Source organism: Aegilops tauschii, chromosome 7 (assembly GCF_002575655.3).
Source record: "Aegilops tauschii subsp. strangulata cultivar AL8/78 chromosome 7, Aet v6.0, whole genome shotgun sequence".
Classification (NCBI taxonomy): Eukaryota; Viridiplantae; Streptophyta; class Magnoliopsida; order Poales; family Poaceae; genus Aegilops; species Aegilops tauschii.
Genome location: NC_053041.3, coordinates 264,979,391 through 265,000,233, shown reverse-complemented (window position 1 = coordinate 265,000,233; position 20,843 = coordinate 264,979,391). Strand labels below are relative to the sequence as shown.

The 20,843-nt window shown below is 45.1% G+C and overlaps 1 protein-coding gene across 2 annotated transcripts; it reads right to left on the bottom strand.

Moving 5' to 3' along the window:
- Window positions 1–14,387: 14,387 nt before the first annotated feature.
- On the bottom strand, window positions 14,388–18,385 carry LOC109752903 (RNA-binding protein 2). Of its 2 annotated transcripts, none has more exons than XM_040396536.3 (6): window positions 17,985–18,357; window positions 17,017–17,132; window positions 16,689–16,932; window positions 16,341–16,402; window positions 16,162–16,243; window positions 14,388–14,630 (listed from the first exon to the last, which is right to left on the bottom strand). In XM_040396536.3, the coding sequence occupies exons 1-6, from the start codon at window positions 18,223–18,225 to the stop codon at window positions 14,611–14,613; spliced, it is 765 nt and encodes a 254-aa protein (XP_040252470.1). In that variant the 5' UTR covers window positions 18,226–18,357; the 3' UTR covers window positions 14,388–14,610. The 2 variants fall into 2 exon arrangements, with proteins under 2 accessions (XP_040252470.1, XP_020167406.1); XM_020311817.4 differs by lacking the exon at window positions 14,388–14,630 and adding an exon at window positions 15,097–15,545 and having other exon boundaries at window positions 17,985–18,385.
- Window positions 18,386–20,843: the final 2,458 nt, after the last annotated feature.

Sequence of the window (20,843 nt, the reverse complement as noted above, 5' to 3'; positions counted from 1 at the left end):
CCAACTTATAATTATTTGGATATATATTGCTCTTTATTTTTGTGTTTGCAAGAATCTTTGCTCTTGATCATACTATTGCAAAGACTTTAAGTCGCCGGGTCAAAAGAATTCCGAGTTAGCATTGGTCAATATTGAGCTTCTTTGGCCATGAGTCGTTGGGTTATCAACCCCCAGTTGGTTGTCAGCAATCAGCTATTACGACTATATGTCGTAGGAATATACCTCTCCGGATTGCTTGGATATGGAATTTGGGCCTAGATCTTGAGGATGAAGGTTAAAATAGTGTAAGACATCCCGGAAGAATTTTGATTCGGGTGGAGAAAAGCCTCTGAGGAGATGGTCTATAAAGACTACAACCTCTCCTTCACCGGGTTTGGGAATGTCGTCTCCTTGGTCGGCTCGCCGACCGATTTCATCCTGAGCTGGCAAAATGCCTTGTTCTGTGAAATCCTTAAGTATAAGATCAGAAACATGGGAAGGCACCCAGTTGCAGATTGTGGTCTTCGACATGCTGAATCACCTAAACAAGGTTGAAAAATGCAGAAGTATAAATGGCGAGTTACATCATTTGTATGATAAGATGGCATTATAAGTTGCAGTTAAGGGCGAGATAGCGTGATCATTAAATGATGGATAAGCCACCCAATAGAAGAGCCAGCCTGACAACAGTTGTTTCTGAATATCTGGCGGGTTACAATCACTATGGTGAGTCGCCAGTTTAACAACAACAGTTTCTAAATATCTGGCGGGTTAATAATTATGGTGAGTTGCTAGATTGCATAAAGGCATTTCATGCTAAGTCAAGGGTTTCCTGAAAAATTCTACTAAGTGCTATACAAACAAGTTTCTACCAAAGCAATTATGATTATGGATCTACTGAACAGTCTAAAAGGAAAATAATTGCTAAACCCAAGGACAACGGTGGAAGCAATGGGTAAACTATTCGATGATTCTAGCAAGGATATAAGTGTATTCAAATGCGAGGTTAATCTTGAATCTGCTACCGCGGCATTTTTAGGGCATCTCAGAGAAAGTATAAAGATCTAACTCAAGATAGAAGGAAGAGGTACAGATGAACACCGATGAACTCCATGAACTCAGACGAGCTAGTATGAATCCGAGAAGGGGAGATCTGAGTACCTGGTTGTGGTAGTAGATGGCGGAGATGCACCGCTGAACTCCGACGAACGAAGGGTGGCACTATGGTCCCGGGCAAGGTGGCCGATGAAGGTCGACGGCGCGGCAGAGCTCCGGTCGCAGGAGGCTTCGAGAGGAAGAAGAAGAAGAAGCGGAGGGGGCAAAGTAAAAGTGAAAAGAAGGACCCCCATGCGTATTTATAAGGAAAAGGCAATGATAAATGGCAGGTGCAAAAATCGAGGGGGCGCAGTAACTTTTAGAGCAAAAGGCGCCTCAGTTTTCGAGATAAGTGGATATGCGCAAAGATTCGTTATGACATCATGAGGGACTCCCTGAAATTGTGGAAGTGACATCATCATTTCATATGCCGGGTCATGAAGTTTTTCCAACTGAGATTTTGGGACCCGGAGGTAAGACTCGCCAGACTAATTGATTGAAGATTGACATGAATAAATTCAAATCAATCTGGGGCCTGATGTTGGGGATATGACCCCACGATATAACCCACCGTATAAAGGCCGGGTCATATCACTAGCGACTCTTGGAGCTGAACTTCAGATGGGCCAGAGGGATCAAGATGCAGGACTAGAAGGGCGGCTCACGAGATGGGCCGGCTTAGGGCCTGGAACCAGAAGGCGGCGGTGACGGCCCAGAAGCATAAGCCACAGCATGATGACTTGCTAAAGGAGCAAGGCGACTCGGAGTTGGACTTAGTCACGGGTCATAACACGACGCGGACCCTTGTAAACCCAGGGGCCTCGACCTGTAAATAAAGCCGAGTCCTCAGGACAGATAGATCAGGTTACAATCAATTGATAGCTAGGTCAAGTGAACCCGCTCGTTTGTAATCGATACTCAAACAATAAGCAGAAAAGCAAGAGTAGGCTTTTACCTCCACCATGAGGGGCCGAACCTGGGTAAACACGTGTCTATCGACCCGCTCAGCCCCGTCAAGCTAATCACCGTTTGCTATGGCCTCACATCTAAGTCCTCACACTAGGACATCTGTCGTGACAAAACCACGACACTTGGCTTCCTTTTCTTCGTACATGCGCACTCTAGGCATGTCGTGAATGAGGTCATAGCGGAGGAATGCTTCTGCGCCGTACACCATAAAGAACGACGTGTATCCCGTGGATCGATTAGGGGTGGTGCGTAGTCCCACAATATGGAGTCGAGCTCCTCCACCTGGTGGCAATCGGAATCTTTTAGGGAATGTACCAGGCAAGGCTTAATACTGCTCATGATTGGTCCATTGGCCCGTTCGACCTGTCCGTTGGTCTGTGGGTGATATACCGAAGCATAGTCGAGCTTGATACCCATGTTAGTGCACCGGCCCTTTACCTCTTGGGTTGTGAAATTGGATCACTGTGGGGGACACCGTAATGGTGGACCACGCCGGATATAAAGTCGATGACCTGTCCGGACTTAGCTGAAGTTACTGGTTTCACCTCGATCCACTTAGTGAATTTGTCGACCATGACTAGTAGATATTTCTTCTTCTTGGTCCCCCCCCCTTTAAGTGGTCCAACCATGTACAGCCCCCAGACCGCGAAAGGCCAGGTAATCGGTATCGTCCGAAGAGCCGTAGGGGGCATTGGGCTTTGATTTGCAAAGAGCTGTCATCCGGCGCAATGTTGGACTAGTGTCTATGCGTTCGCGCGAGTGGTGGGACAGAAGAACCAGGCTCGGAAGGCCTTGCTGACCAGGGTCCGAGATGCCGCATGGTGACTGCCCATGCCAACGTGTATCTCGGTCAAAAGTTATTGCCCCTCTTATTCAGATATGCATCTCTGGAGGACTCCGGTAGTGCTTTTTTTGTACAGTTCACCCTCGTGGACCTTATAAGCTTTAGAGCGCCGAATTATGAGCCGTGCCTCAGTATGGTCATCGGGGAGCTCTTGACGAAGAAGATAGGCAAGGAGGGGCTCGGTCCATGGCGCGATTACTACCATGACTTCGTGAGCCGAAGGTGTTTCTTCAAGTGTCGAGCCTCCAATGATTTCTTCGTCTTGGTTCGATGACAGGAGGGATGATCTGTTCTGGGCCATTGGCTCCATCGTCCTTGCCCTCATCCTGCCACACCACAGATGGCTTGAAAGGCCGCTCCAAGAAGGTGTTCTTAGGGACTGGGTCACGCTTGGCGCCCATGCGAGCAAGGACGTCAACAGCTTGATTGTTGTCTCTGGAGACATGGTGAAATTCCAACCCTTCCAACCGCGTGGATATTTTAAGGACGACATTCCGATATGCCGCCATCTTTGGGTCTTTAGAATCGAATTCGCCGTTGACTTGGGAGATGGCGAGGTTAGAGTCTCCCCGCACCTCGAGTCGTTGTACGCCCATTGACGTTGCCATCCGGTCCATGCAACAGAGCCTCATATTCGGCCGCATTGTTAGAATTAGTGTACATAATATGTAGTACATACTAGATATTGTCGCCAATCAGGGATGTCAGGATCACCCCAGCCCCCACTCCGGCTAACATTTTGGAGTCATCGAAGTACATCGTCCAATGTGAGTATGTATTGTATTCTCTGGGGAGCTCGGCTTCTGTCCATTCGACGAGAAAGTCAGCCAACACCTAAAATTTAATAGCTCGGCGTGGTTTGTACACGATTTCAAAAGGGACGAGCTCTATAGCCCATTTGGCAATGCGGCCTGTGGCATCCTTGTTGTTGATAATGTCGTCCAGGGGTACTTCGGATACCACGTAACCGAACACTCTTGAAAGTAGTATCAGAGTTTTCGGGATGCCATAAAAACTGTATAAGCTATCTTCTGGTAATGCGGATACCGAGATTTGCACGGGGTGAGCACTTCTGATACATAGTAGACTGGCTTCTGCACCCAGAACTTGTGACCCTCTGCTTCTCGTTCTACAACGAGAACCACACTCACCACTTGATTTGTGGTCGAGATGTACAACAACATTGGTTCACCTATGCCGGGTGCTGCTACTATAGGATTGTCGGCCAATAACGTTTTTATTTCTTCCAGTGCGACAGTTGCTTCATCGGTCCACTCAAATTTTTTGGTCCGTTTGAGCGGTTTGTAGAGCGGCGGTGCCTTTTCACCAAGGTGGGAGATAAAGCGACTCAAGGTCGCTACATAGCCAGCCAGTTTTTGGATGTGCTTCGGCTCCATAGGGATCGATAGTTGGGATAGGGCTCGGATTTTAGCCAGATTGGCCTCTATTCCTCTATGGGAGACAATAAATCCGAGAAGTTTACCAGTGGGAACACCGAAGATGCATTTGTCCGGATTGAGTCGTATATCGTAAGCCCGCAGATTATCAATGGTTTGGCGGAGGTCGTCCACCAACTGGCTGACGTGCTTGGTTTTGATGACCACGTCGTCTACGTATGCCTCGACTGTCTCGCCGATTTGATTTTCCAGGCATGTCTGAATCATGCGCTGGTAGGTGGCGCCTACATTTTTCAACCCAAAGGGCATTGTGTTGAAGCAGAATGGTCCATAGGGAAGGCGGTTCCGGCTTGGTCGGACTCCTTCATTTTGATTTTATGGTATTCGGAGTAGGCATCAAGGAAGCACAGTGAATCATGGCCGGCGGTGGAGTCAATGATCTGGTCTATGCGAGGTAAAGGAAGAGGATCCTTAGCGCAAGCTTTATTAAGGTCTTTGAAGTCGACGCACAGCCGCTAGGATTTGTCCTTCTTGGGCACCATGACCAGATTTGCCAACCACTCAGTGTGTTTGATTTCTCAGATGAATCCGGCTTCGAGTAGTTTTGCTAGTTCTTCACCCATAGCTTGAGCTTAGGTTCAGAAAATCGGCGCAACGCCTGTTTGACTGGCTTAAAGCCTTTGATTATGTTCAGTCTATGCTCCACTAGTCTTCGTGGGATTCCTGGCATATCCGAGGGGTGTCAGGCAAATATGTCCCAGTTTTCGGGCAAGAACGTGCGCAATGCTTCGTCAACCGCGGGTTCTAGCTGAGCTCCAATGGACGTTATTTTGTTGGGGTCCGTGGGATGCACTTGAAATTTGACGATTTCATCTGCTGGTTTGAAGGATGTGGATTTGGGTCTCTTACTGAGGATTACATCATCCCTATCCACCATTGAGCGGAGAGTGGTTAATTCCTCGGCTACGAGGGCCTCGGATAGTGCTTCGAGGGCGAGCGATGTTGTTTTCCTTTCGGCCCAAAGATCTCTATCTGGGTCGCTTATAATTGTGATCACGCCATTGGGCCCTGGCATTTTGAGTTTCATATACCCGTAATGTGGTATAGCCTGAAATCTTGTGAATGCGTAAGGCCCCAATAGGGCGTGGTAACCATTATGGAAGGGAACAATGTGGAAGAGTAGTTCCACGGACCTGTAGTTCTCTGGGGTGTCGAATACTATGTCGAGAGTGACTCGTCTGGAGCAGCGCACCTCTTTTCCGGGGATAATCCCTTTAAAGGTAGTGTTGCGTTGTTCGACACGAGATCTATCGAATTGCATTTTTTTCAAGGATGTCCTCATTGATGAGGTTTAAAACGTTGCCCCTGTCCATTAGCACCTTGTGGAGTCTGAAGCCGTCCACTATGGGATAGAGGACTAGGGCGGCGGATGCTCGAACGGGGCGGGCCCTTGGCTCGTCTTCCTCGTCGAAGGTGATTGGTGTATCCATCCATGAATTTGCTGCTGTCACCTGGTGGATTTGAACAAGCTCTCGAAGGGCTCTTTTCCTCTGATTCTTTGAGGAAAACGTCTCGTAGATTGTCAGGATCTCAGTGTCATTGTCTGGGGGTATTGTTGATCGTCTGGTGGAGGGTGAGATTCCATGGATAGAATCTCCACTCTTTGGGACTTGCCTGACCACCCAGCAAGCTTCAAGGTTGTGGGTTGGGTTTGTGTTCAGCAGGACCGAGTGTATGGGACATGGTTTGTCCAGTAGCTTGTCGAGGACTATTCTGGATCCTGCGAGAGGTTTATTCTTTTTCTCGGCGGGCTCGTATTCGGCTGACCGTCGTGGGTGCGCGCGCTTTACCCGAGCTTTTCTGGGGTTTTCGGCGTTGGTTGATTCCACGCGCATCTGTTGAGCATGTCAGGCGCTTTCCATGGCGCAGTATTTGCGTACCAGGTCAGATAGCTCGGCGAAGTTTTGAACATGGCGATGGGCGAGGTCATTTAAGATTCCTTCATCTTGGCAGTTGTGCCGAAAGGTTGCTACGATTTCCTGGCCGCTGCAGTCCGCCATTCTGTTTTTGACAAGGAGAAATCTGGCCCAGAAGTGGTGGACCCTTTCTCTAGGCTGTTGCTTTACGTACATTAGATCCCATATGTCCGTCTTCCCTGAGTTACTTGGGAGTACTCACCGTGGGGGTGGGCGGGAAAAGACATTGTGTCCCAGTGGGTTGTGGGTCCGGGGCTTTGGCGGCGGTGTCCTGCGCCATCGCGATGTCTGGTGCGCCGAGCTCAGAATTCGAACTATCAACCGGGTACCGTTGCACAGACTCAAGGTCGTGTGTTGAATCGGGGCTTGATCACAGGCTCCTTTCAGGACGAACATTGGATTCCAAGCTGGAGGCCTGGACCCGATGATCGTAAATTCGAACATAATCCGTTTTTAGCTTTCATGATTGCAGGGGCGAGTCTTTGGCCAAGTCCTCGATGATGACAGCCAGGTGTGTGACAGACGGGACGTGAATTTCTCTGTCATCAGTTTTAAGCCCAATCCGATCATAAACCAAGGACCGGCCGTTAGAAATTCCCATGCTTGGATCCGGTCTGATAACGCATTCAATGATGAGAGGTCTGCCGGGTCCATGCTCCTGGAGTACTTGGGGTCGACCCGCAGTATCGCTGCTCCAGGGGCGTTCGAAGTCGCGCTCGGGCAGTGTTCGGCCGGAGCTAGTCCAGACGTATCGACGGGATCAGGCTTTAAGGCCAGACCCAGGGTGACGACAGTCCTCATGGCGGGGTTTACTGCTCCCGAAGTTAAGACGTCGGGGTTCGCGAGTTCTTCGAGGGAAGCCGAATATTTCGTCAGAATAAAATCTCCCCGGGAGTCGGTGACGAACTCTAGGTTCCCAAACCTGATCTCCTGATCGGGGGCAAAACTTCGGACTTGGCCAAGGCGGCCGACCGGATAGGCATGTAACAGGATACTGCCGAACGTGAAGGTTTGGCCGGGGACGAAGATGTCCCCGGTGCGGATGCCATCGTTGATGACTAGGCGAGCCATTGATCCTTCATTGATCCAACAGCGGAACTCACAGTGAAAGCACCAATATCGGTGTCAAAACCGGCAGATCACGGGGTAGAGGGTCCCGAGTTGTGGATCTTGAATCAATGGGGAATAGGAGACGAAAGGGACGATGTTTACCCAGCTTTGCGCCCTCTCGAAGAGGTAAACCCTATGTCCTGCTTGATTTTATTGATATGTGTATGATGGTTATAGAGTCGATCTACCACGAGATCAGATGAACTAACCCTAGATGAGTAGGATGATGGTTCTTCTTCTAGCCTCTACAAACTAAACCCCTTGGTTTATATAGGCACCAGGGGCCCTAGGGTTAAACATGGTTGATTACAACAAAGAGATAAACATGTCGATTCTCCTATCTTGACTTGGAGGACACACCAAGGCTTCGAAGGTTTCCTGTGCGGACACGAAGTCGCCCTATAGCTCGGCCTTCCGATAGGAGTCATAGAGCGGCCCACCTGTCCGGCCTACGAGAGCTAGGCCGGCAGCCCGAGGACCCCTTAATCCCGGACTCCCTCACACCCCTCGATCGCTATCCAGCATGCATCTTAAGGTATTAAGTTCATGACAAATGGAGTAATGCTTGAAGCATGATGACATAATGTACACAGAATAAAACCAACCAATATGATCAAACCTCGTCGTTTTATCCTTAGTAGCAACAAAACAATACGTGTCTTCCTACCCCTCCTTTCATAGAGTGACAACACCGCAAGATTGAACCTACCACAAAGCACCTCTTGTCGGTGTCAAAACCGGCAGATCTCAGGTAGGAGGTCCCGAGCTGTGGATCTTAGATCAATGGGTAACAAAGGGGCATAGAGACAGTGTTTACCCAAGTTCAGGCCCTCTCGAAGAGGTAAAACCCTACGTCATGCTTGATTGTATTGATGTGTTTGTATGACAATATAGATTGATCTACCACAAGATTGGATGAACTAAACCCTAGGTGGGTATGATGATGGTTCTCCCCCTCTACAGGCTAAATCCTCTGGTTTATATAGACACCAGGGGTACCTAGGGTTACATGTGGTCGGGTACCACTAGGGGATAAAAATGCCGACTCTATTATCTTGACTTGGAGGATACACCAAGGCTTCGGAGGTTTTCTTCCAGAACACGGAGTCGCTTATAGCTTGGCCTTCCAATGATAGATCAAGAGTGGCCCACTTGTCCGGCCCACGAGAGATAGGCCGGCAGCCCGGGAACCCATTAGTCCGGGACACCCTCGGTAGCCCCCGAACTAGTCTTTGAAGTCGAGGTATGTGCAGAAATCATCGGCTTTGTGGACTAGTTCCTCCCCTTATGTGGTGGCTTTAATAATCTCTAGCCACACGTCCCCCGAGCTACGTCATAGCTTCGAAGTGTATATGTAACTTAGCCTCAAAGGCCAGTCGCTCAAGTGTGAATAGTATACCCACATTTGACAACTTTTGTTGAAAGGTCACGGTTCGCCGCAACCACTAGCCAGTTATGAAAGCTCGATTAGCAGCTCGAGGTAGTTTCTCCATAGGCACGTCGCATCAATATGAGACCGTGCCCCGTTATTAAGGGATATGATCAATGATTCGTGCTATCCCACACGCGCACAACGGCACAACTATATCGGGAAGAGGTGACGTCTGTGGCACAGTAAAAGGACTCTTGGTATTACGGTAGACGATAAAAGAGGAACAACCACCATTTCCTTCGCACACTCTCACTTCCTCCTTTGCCATTGCCTTCCCAATCTCCTGAGCTCCAGCGCCCAGATCCATCCTTCCTTCCAAAAACTTCTCCGACCATCTCCTCGATCCGGCCATGGTCGGTTCTGGGTCTAAAGTCAAGTGGGAGGCCTCCATCGTCCCCGAGGACGCCATCTAGGAGCTGAAGAGCGCGGGCTACCTTCCGGCCAACGTCGCTTACCGCGTCTCAAAGGGCCAGGTCATCCCCATGCCGAGGCCAGGCGAGAGACATCTCTCTCAATTGTTCTCTGTCGGTCTCTATCTTAACACGTTATCAGCACACTCGAACCAGCGAGTTCGGCCAAGATCACGGAACGAAATCCGATAACAGGAGAATATGAAGGAAGGTAAGGAAATCACGTTGATTCTCACCGGTGCCTTCCTCTCGAGAAGGCTAGCCATCTCCGCGTGCACGGCGCATTTGCGCGCTCGGACTAGAGAGTCCCCAGCGATGGAGCGGTCGACAACCCTCGGCCCGTCGATGCCCCCGGCGAGGCCCCTCGCACGCGCGGCGCTTGTGCCCGCGCCCATTGGCTGATGGCAGTCAACAACCATGGCCACCCACGGCGTGGCGTGTTTCCCGACCCACGGCGACTCCTCGTGCATGGTGGGGCTCCCCTCGTCCACCCATGGCGGAAGCCGCCCTGGTCGTGGCCTCCCTTTGGAGCGCGTGATGCGGCTCTCACCATGGCGCAACCCTCACCGGCCTCCCACGGCTATGCGCGACAGCAGCGGCTCCCTCCCGGCGCGAAGGCGGTGCCCTACCTGAAGCGGCCCCTCTACCCGACACTGATGTATGTTGAGCCGCAAGCCTCTGAGGCTCGGTGCCCATGCAAGGTACGGCCCGGCCTAGGTGCGTGGCACCCTCCCTACCGCGGCTCATGGTGGAGCCCGCAATGGCTCTTCGGTGCGCGGCATCCGCACCTTCTACGTCCTGGTGACGACGAAGGCGGGCAATGAAGGCGAGGCAGCGCACGACGCGGCTCCGGAAAACCGTTGCGGAACGCCTGCACGGATGGACCTGTGGTGGTGGTCTCTGTGTTGAACTGGAGCAATCGATAGAATTAATCGATTTGTATCCACAGGACCACACCAACGAAGAGAAAGGGAAACCTTATCTCTTCCCTATTTTGCATCCAGACACCCAATGTTTGAGGTATTGGTCGAATAGGCGAAAGCTGATTTCTCTCGTGATTTTGTGTCAGATTATTTCAGCTTGGCCCAACTACTAGTGTTATTGATTAACACTTGTAATGTTTAGGCCATGTATAAATCTACATTTAGTCCATTTTCTGTAGAGTTTTAAAATTCCAGAAATGTGTGGCTGTTATTTACTTGATCTATAACATGTTCTTTACCGGTACAACGACATTGTTTACAATTGAGATTAAGTTTTCTCGCACAACCATGTTGATTTGCGATTGAGAAATATTTTTTCTTGCAAAATAATCTCATTGCGATTTAGTTTTCTCGCACAACATTTTCCTAAGTATGGATTCTGTGTGCACTACATGTCACATAGGGAAGCTAATTTTAAGCCACGCGCACCTTAAAGTCTACGCTGAACCACTCAGACACCTTAAATACATCAAGTCGAGGTAAGTGGCTCTTCCCAACCATTGACTAGACTATTCATGGTTTAATAGACACATCTACATGATGGTCTCAAGTGTGTCTTTATCCACACGAAAACTATTGGCATATTATCTTGACCATTAATTTCAAGCAAATCGAATGGACAACATTGCAAAATTCTCCTTGCATGCCTTCACTACGGTCCTAGGATTGAAGTTTAGCACTTTGTCCAATATGTCTAGACTCAAAATGGTTTGGTAGAATCCTTTATCCAAAGAGTTAAGCTCATTTCATTATCTTTACTTTGGAGTTGCAACTTATCAACTTTACGTCGGAGTCGTGAAATTTTACACGCTTATGATCAAACTGCATAATATTATTCCCCTCTTTCATTGGAACGTGGAAATCTACCAAGTATTTCCCATCTGCGGTAATTTAGTCACATACCGATATCACCACCCCGGCATACATCATTGGCCCCTCAACATATAGTCGAGATCTATGTGAGGAATAATTGTATTTCTGTCAATACCTCAAGCCCCTCAGATGTGGAGTTATTCAAGGCCAGTATGTCGATTCAATGAAGAACATTTCCAGGCATTAGGGGGAGAGTTCAAGTACCACAAAGAATGCCAGAAAATTAATGGAATGTTCAACACATTTCTGCCTCAAATCCACGTACTCAAATATTTGAACAAAGCGTTCAGAAGATTTGCAGCACATTACAAATAACCTGTCAGATTCATTTACTAACTATAAAGGTGTCATACAGTCCTACAATCCTGCAAAAATATGCCGGAAAGAGTGGAGGTACCAATTAAAGCCACTCAACTCCCCGTTCAAAGCAACAGGGGGAGAAGTACGACAATACTACATCAGGATTCTGCTTCTCGCAAATAAGGATATCAAGGTCATTGAATCAGTGAATGCAAATCAACTTCACATTGACAGACACCTAATGGATAGTACTACACCCGGTGGATGGGAACCTCCACCAACCCAGGTCATAGTGCACACAATGACCGGAACATCGGAATACCCGACTCAATCGCATTGGGAAATCACGAGCAGTCGCCATGGGTAGTCACCATGGGTAATGATATTTCCATCAACTATATATTTATATATAGATTCTGAAGAAACATATAACCGAAAGTCCACAATTGCCGACATACATTTCTCAACTAGATTGTAAAAACCTGTCAAATGATTCAGATCCGAAGACCATGTTCATGGCAAAGTGTGAACAACACACAGACTAAACTCAAGCAAAGGATATAATCTAGGTAGAAATAATCTTGCTCAATAAAGGAAAGGTATTCACATAAGCAATACCTACACGGTTTTCTTCTGGAAACAGAATGAGAACAACGAGGTGGTGAAACATAGAGTAAGCATTGTAGCACAAGGGTTCACGCAGATACCCAACTATTCTTCAGAGGTGGAATCTCTTTCTGATAACTCATATAATTGACACTACAAAATCATCTATCTTTGTAGTTGATAGATGTAGTGATTACATATCCATGTGGATTACTAGATTCAGATATAGATGGTTCCCGTTGAAATCTCACTTCTGAATCGAAATGCAAAATGCAACATACATTATAAAAAATTAGTAAGTCACTATACGGCTTATTGTTATATTTTGGTACAACCGACGTAGTGAGTTTCTTATTCACAAGGATTACTCCTACACTGATGATTACCCGTACATGTTAAGCATGTGATCATCTAAAGGACGGAATTTGACATGAAGGATCTAGGTAAAACCTCGAGCACCTTCACTCATACATTATGGTACACTATGTTGTTTATATCCAAAATATATTGAAGAAATTCTTCATGAACAAATCTTATGCATCAATAACTCGTATGGCTTCGTTCTCTAGACACAGAGAAAGATACATTAAAACCATGAGTTGATGGGAATGCGATAGTGGGACGTAGAGTTTCATATCCTAGTGCCATTGGACCCACCACACATAATTGGTTGGGGCTCAAGAATATCTTTCGATATCTCCAAGGCATCAAACATTTTATCCTAATCTTTTAGTTTCAAAGAAATCTGGACACTAATATAATTGGATACATCGATGAGATCCCTACAGTGTCAGGTTGTAGATAAAGTTTGTGTTCCTGTTAGGTGTGATAACCATCTCATGAGTCTTTGAAACAAACCTCGTGGCTACATCCAACAACCATTATCTCTAAAATAATATTGCTTGTGTTGCCCGGATGCAAACAGATTACATAATAAACAATATGACTATATTGCCAATCTTGTTAATCAAATCATGCGACAACTTTCCTGATTTGTTCATCAAGCCTCTATCAACTTCTACATTCCAGAAATATGTTCATGGAATTGATACGTGACGGCTTCGGAATTGGCAAGAATCAAGGGGGCTATCTTCCTGAATGTTCAAAGCATCATATTATACTCTTTTTCCTTAGTTTACTTTTGGAGGTTCAGTAATATCAACACAAGATCATATGTCATACTTTCTGTTTTCCTTACTAAGGCTTCGAAGAAAATATATACGACATATTTATTGTCCTCTAAATTCTATGAGTTTCTCATATTAATTTAAAAGAGACACTAACCATTATATGCTAGCATCATTTTCTCCTTATTTTTTCCACCGAGTTTGAAGGGATTTAGCAACATATCAAACACAATACTCATGATATTGCATGAACAAGTGTAGATTAGAGATATTGTTAACATGTGTTAATTATGAGGGAATCTCGGCAACTGTCGCACCGGTTCCTGCCATCTCTCCCCAATGGATGCCTCTTCAATGCATCCCTTCTGCCTGTATTAATACCTACAATCATCTAATGAAAGGACACTGATTCACTTTACATCGGCAACTGTCGTATAAATACCTACAATCATCTAATGAAAGACACTGATTCACTTTACATCGCCAACTGTCGCATCAGTCCCTGCCATCTCTCCCGAATGGAATACCTTCTGCCAGTATAAATACCTACAATCATCTAATGAAAGGACACTGATTCACTTTACATCTATCTCAATTGTTCTCTGTCGATCTCTATCTTAACAGAACCATTGCCAGGTTTCCATGCGTTAGGCTACCATGTGAGCCAACTCCTCGAGAGGTTAGAGATAAAATGAAATTTGTATACGATGGATGGAAAATGTCATACACGCTCAAAGTATTGGAATCACGTGGGAACTCACGGTGTGGATACCGAACTCACGTGATGTCCACACGCGATTTATCGTTGGGGCTGGCTCCAATATGAATATATGGAGTGACCCTCGCATTACAAGGAAAATTATGGTAACCGTATCCCACATCTGGCGGCAGGTACACATCTCTAGCTCTCCGTGGCCACGGTCAGGCTAACCGTGGCCACGATCAGCTGGGAGCCAGCACGAGGGGGTGAACTTAACTGGGATCTCAATCAGCTGCTTTGCTACATCTCTGCTGCTAGCTCTGATCGTAACATTTGGTGTTCTGGATAATTCTGGAAGTGCTAGGAGACATGATTGCCCCTTCGATCAAGTGACCAGTAAGTTTCCATCACACTTTGTTTCAGTCAGGGTATGCTGTAAAGTCTGTAGGCAGTTGTGTTTTTGTAAAACGGTCTTTACAAGGGGGAAAATAACCAACAGTTTCATTTCTGCCTAGTAAAATCTTAATAACAGGTTATGAGTTTTCAAGCATGTGTGGGCATTCAGACATGAATGCAACAAATAATATATGGTCAAATATATATACAGAAACAACAATAAGTACTGATCTTACAGGGTATAATCAATGACAACGGGCTCATATAAGACAAAAGGGAGGGCTCATATATTGGGAAATGTGAATAAATGCAACATGTAAGTAAATCAAGTAAGCATTTCCCAAAAATAACAACAAAGGTGAGGGACATATCAGTAGAACTACTTCCATGAGCACCAACAAACCAACCCTGATTCAATTCAAGTCATAACTTCCTGATCAATCAAACAAATATGAAGGTTATCCAGATATTGCCAACTAGTTCCTGATGCATGGACATTAAACTTGCGTGACTAGACTTGAATACATGGCAACTTATATGCAAATACTTAGGAGAGTGGACTTGGTTGTTCAAATATGCTTGACAATCCTTAGTTCATGACCACTTTGACATTTAACACGATCGCCAGGCATGCAACTCTGAACTATAATAGGAGAGCCCCCTAATTCTACACTAGTTAATTAAGGTGGGGAGAGGTGATCACTACCACAGAGCAACCATATGTACTCCCTCTGTTCAAAAATACAAGTATTTTTAGAGATTCCAATAAGGGACTAGGAGCAAAATGAGTGTCTATACAAACATATGTAGTTTGTATTGAAATCTCTAAAAGACTTATATTTAGAAACAGAGGCAGTATAAAGGATATATACATATTAACCTAGGTATATGGACAGATGTGCAAGACGAAGAAAAGAGTTGATATTACTAGCACGGCTAAACAAACGAGCAAGTGCTTTAAGAAAGTTAGCGTTACACATGATAAAAGACTGATATTGTCTGGGTCACGCCGCGAGATAACAAAATACAGTAGACCATAAATACTAAAGCAGACACACATGCGACCCCGAGAATCTAATGGATACTGAACAGCGAGATTATTGCATCGTCCTTTTCACGCTTTCACGACAAGGGCTGACGAACCCTACGAGCCACCGGCGGAGAATTCGGCGCAAAGCGTTACACCAAGCAGGTTCGATCGCTCGTATAAACGGTAGGTTCGTCAACCGCCTGACCCGCACGACTTAACGCCTACCACGAGGCCCGCCAGCTGACCTCGGACCAGGAAAGCGCGAGAATTGCAGCCTTAAATGGGCTGATTCACGATCGTGTTCGTCAAACTTATAACCTGCAAAATGAATCGTGACGGTTTATTTCGCTTCGTCGTTGGGACAACATAACGAACCTCAAACGTTAACGCCATGCCATCAAGGATTCAGGTGTGAGCATTAGATCCAACAACACATAGGAAAAGAGATACAGAAACAACTATAAACTGGAATAGATTGGCAAGGATACATTGACGTGGATGTTCGAACTGTACAGTACTGCAGAGCCGAGCAACGTATAGATGGTCAAATGACTTCACACTAATCTCTAGAACCAAAATTGCAAATTCTACACATACAATAAAATGCCCTAGAAAAATCATGGTCCGAATAAATATTCTAGTATTATCCCAGCGCAGCGAAAGGTGAGTTTTTGGCTATTAATGCCAGCTAAGGTCAACTGGTCACTATCCCTAAAGCACAATCTACCTATGCTGCAGATATTGCACAAAGAAAGTACAACAGACAATTGATCATGCTTACCAATTTCAAAGCAAGCTTGAGAACAAACTAATGGGGAATGCACAAATATGTAAACCAAAAATGAAAACATACAATACTGAATATTATCAGAGATAAAAGTATGATTATCTATACAACTACATAATCCAAATCTGCAAACACAAGTATTTTCACCTTGCAGGGCTTCAAGTGCAATAGTAGCTTGGGCAGGGCTATCAAAATCAACGAAACACAGGACATGAGGATCTCCACCAGGCTGCAGCAAAGTTGACAGGTCAAGATATGTCATCATTAAAATATAATATACAGTTTCTTAACACAAATAAACCAACAGAAGGGCAAAATATACATACGTGTCTTGACTCTTTGTTGACAAGCCTCACTTCACGGAAACCAACAAAAGGGCGGAATATATCTGTAGTGGAGAAGGTTAAGGAGCAAAAGCACTTATGGAGCGAGATGATACACTTCTAAATTCTCTGCTGGTGCATCATATTGAACAAGCAGCTTGTCAGGGCATATAAAATAAATGGAGAGGGACTGAACAACAAAGATAAAGGCTGCAAGAACAAGAGTGTCATTAACCAACAGGAAAGGAACTATATGATGAATATCAGTGGTGTGACATCAAAGAATACTCAACCATCAATTAAGAAATGAAGTTAAGCACATCATGGTAGCAACATAGCTTATAAGGATACGTGAAACCTCCCTACGGGTGCAGTTTGCAGGCAGACCTTCAATATACAAGGTGTTGGATGCATCCGGGGGAAGAGGAGGCTCAGGTCTTGCACCATACCCCATGGCTCTGCTGTCCATACCAACGACACCCATCATACGGCGGTCATCAACAGGATATCCACTCATTCCACCACCAACCATTGCAGCTCCACCCATGGCACCAACAACTGCCCTACTTGGTTCATTGGCTGCCACAGAAGGCATCTAGAAGCACAAGAACAAGGCTAAAGTATCAAGACAAAGTGCTCAGAATAATTATGTGAGTTCTTACAACGAAGTTAACAATACCCCATTGCGTAAGTAGCGGTCGTAAGATGCTCCAATTGCTTCATTGTCTCTAAGTGAGTGGTAACCTGCATTTTCCCGCGGATAATATCCAGCCATCTCTTGTCCTCCAGGACCATCTGCAAAAACAATAAAAAAAACAAGGTTTCATGTAAATCTCACTAGCCAACAATATCTTTAATTAATATAACCAGCAAACTAAGAATATTCAGTAGATAAACAAGTTGTAAAAAGGGCATAATTACAAGGAGAAAATATGGAAGCACACTAACAGTTAGAGAAGTTAGAGTAGCTACATACAAGCATTTAACTGTCATGAGAACTCCAGGATTTCTTATAAGGCAGGCAACACCAGTCGTTACACACCATTGATCCACACACACATTTGGTACTAACTATTAAAAACTGGTATAATGAAATCCAAACAACCAACAAAAAGCTCTGACTAAAATTGAGCTACGAGAGCCAGATTTGAAGAGTACATCTATTATTTTTCCTCTAGCAACGGAACCGGGGAGACGAAGTGATGTGGCAACAATTATTGCACCAAAAGTCCAATCAGCAGATTTACCACATGTATCACTTGAGTTTTTCAAGCCTGCAAGCATCTCTCGGTATCGTTCTTGAAAATACTCCGGACAGATTTGTGGTAGAAAATCAACCCTTTTTTAGACTCTAAAATAAAAGGTAGTAGTTCTGGTACGGGTATCGATCTAGTGCTATGATAATGCTGGAGTATTACCCCCATATAGGCTAAACCCGCTACGACGTTTACAAAATTAGTGACCGTATTACTAGATCTAAGCAATATCTCATCTACAACTATATAAAACCAAAACTACCACTAACCACGAGACAATACAGACGCACAAGCACAAACAACGACATAAAGAGCAAAACAACCATCATAGCGAGAACAAAAGGATCCAGATCTAGATTCTAGGGGGCAGATCCGAGGGCCGCGAACTCACCGCCATAGTCTGGGCGCGCGCGCTTAAGCGACGGCGCGGCCGCCTGCTGCTGCTGTTGCTGCTGCTGCTGCTGTTGCGCCATCGCCGCCTGCTGGTGCTGGTGCTGGTGCATGCCCCCCGCGGCCGTCGCGGCCTGCGCAACGGTAGCTGCAGGGGCCATCCCCGCCGCGGCCGCCGCAGCCGCCACCATGGCCTGCTGCTGCCGCGCGTCGGCGTACCTCCAGTAGTTCTCCGCGGCCATCGTTCGCCCTCGTAGGCAGGTCAGACGGCGGGCGATGTGGGGGCGAGGCGAAGTCTTCGTGCGGCTAGGGTTTCCGAGCACGAGAAACAAGGGAGAGAGAGAAAGTGTTTCGGTTTGGTCTCGGCGTGTAGGAGAGAGAAAGATAAAGAGAGATCGGATGGCATCACGTGGCGGTCGTTTGTCAGGAAAGCGTACCATATGTTCGTCTGGGCCGCAGAAGCTTCGCGACCGAACGGCTCCGGCGTTCGGGCCGTGATCCAATATGCGTGGCTCAGGCGGTTCGGGCCACATCATGCATGGGCCGCTGTGATAGTTTTTTAGTAGTAGCACAATGGATTGCCTAAAACAAAAACAAAAAAGCATAATGGTGCCAGCTGAGTATGCTCGCAGGAGCTATATCTCGCTCACGGCGAGATCGAATAAAGTCTCGCCTGAAAGATTTCCTGTGTGATACAGTACTAGGCCAGCCTGTATTCGTGCAATACATCATCATCACTTGCTCACTGCTGGCTCGCTGTTGCTTCGGTTTCCTCTACGTGACTTTTATGTTTCATTTATTTTTTTATTCACCTTTTTTTTCATTTTTCTGTTCTTTCTTTGTTTTTCACGGGGATATTTCGTTTCTTTCTCTGTTTTTACCAGTATATTTTCATTGATTTTTTCTTTCTTTCTCTGTTTTCATACACATTTTGAACAACTTTTTAACATTTTATGAGTACATTTTTCATACATATTTTATATTTTTATATATCAGGAATGTTTTTTATATATACATTAAAAAATTCCAGATACGTGATTAAAAAAATTAAACATATTTTTATGTCTATTTTCTACATACACATTGTACTTTTTTTGTATACATTGGAAACATTTATATGTGTGTTTAACATTTTTAAAGTACATGGTTAAATATTTTAAAAACATATATCTTTTGATGTCTACTTTTCCCATAAACATTGTACATTTTTTGTCTTAAAAACAGAAATATTTTCTATATGCGTGTTTAAAATTTGTTAAAAGAAAGCGTTAACAATCGGACCGCTGGCCGAATTTCATAGTCGACGGGAACGTCTCCTCCCGCTAAACGCACATTATCGGAAGTCTGAATAAGTACAAGAAAATGCGAGCATCAATGTCAAGTCTGAGACTTGAACTCTGGTGGGCACGAGATAGCAATGTGCTCCTAACTATCCAACCACAGGTTGGTTCGCAAGTGGGTTATATATTAACACTCAGCTGCAGCACGGATCCAAGAAGTATTGTGAGAGTATAAAGTGAACCATGTATTCCCTCAAAAAAAAGTGAACCATGTATTAATAAAGTACTAGCAAAAAAACCCGTGGGTTGCAACGAGAGAAGAAGATACCACATACCCATAACCCAAATAATCATGAGTCAAGAAACCAACAGGTACATGTTCTTTATTTCAACATGACACCCTATCTTGTTGACATTTGTCCGTCGTTGCATTCTTGCATACGATGATCATAGTGCTTATAGAACCACAACACGCTTGAACGTGGTCAATCATAAACCGTCTCTCTCGTGGCATAAGACGAGGTTTTTCTCTTGCTACATTTATTTCGTCTCCAATTTGTTTGTACGCTATTGATTAAGGTTGCACTCTAAATAGCATTTCTTTTAAATAGTTAAGAGGTAAAAATAACATCATATTCGGATTCTACTCATCTTTCTAATCAAATTTCATGTATAACATGTTAAAATTGGAGTTATGGTTTAAAAGATATGGATATTTCAAAAAAAACATTTGTTCTACGTAGACTGCGGGTTAATTAGCATAAAAGACATGGTGTTTTTTTATAAAAAACGCAAAAAGATCCAATTTGTCACTTAAAAGTGAACTGCAGGTTGATTACCTGAAAAATGTAGGGGGTTTGCATAAAATTCGAAAAATGTTTCATTTTGCCACTTAAAATAGGACTGTGGGTTGAATATCAAAAAAACACAGGGACGTTTTTACAAAAATGCCTACGACATACGACCAGAAGCAGCAGTAGCTTTATTATTAGGTAAAGATTACTTAGTTATAACTAACTAATTTACATGGGTAGGGTGTGGGTGCATGCGTTCATATAGGTGAGTGTATCCTTGTGTATGTGATCGACTTCTATGGTACTGTGTTGAAAAAAACTACTATGCATGTTGACTTTTAATTTGATTGTATGTGGCGTTATAACCTTTTTTGACATCAAAGTACTCTTTATTGCAAGGTGATTATCATATTATCTTTTACAAGAGTATCAACAATCTCTACGGGTGGATCTTTCATCCACCCCGCACACACCTTACTTCTATCTAGTTTTTGCTAAATCGTGGGCAGCACAATTATGCCTCTAGGAGCATGCTAAAAAAGTGCGGAAAATCACACGCAAGGTGATATATATCATCAAAAACTGCCGCCGATAGACCGAAAGAGCAACCTCCATTCTTCATTGTCTCTATCACTTCGATGTTGTCGAAGTTCACATCTATGCGGTTACACCCGAATGTAGTTGCCAAACTGAGACCAAACTGTAAGGCCGGTACCTCGGCCATAAGCGCATCTCTGCACCAATTGATTTCCCCGTTTCCCGCCACGACGAATCTGTCATTCGAGT

Bases quoted from the DNA above. Each gene is read 5' to 3' on its own strand.
- LOC109752903 (XM_020311817.4), bottom strand. From the start codon at position 18,225: ATGGCCGCGGAGAACTACTGGAGGTACGCCGACGCGCGGCAGCAGCAG. The intron at 16,403-16,688 runs GTATCCTTATAA...TCTCCACTACAG, and splicing joins CACCCGTAGGGAGGTTTCAC to ATATATTCCGCCCTTTTGTT. The intron at 15,546-16,161 runs GTGAAAATACTT...TTCATTTTGCAG, and splicing joins TGCACTTGAAGCCCTGCAAG to GTTATAAGTTTGACGAACAC.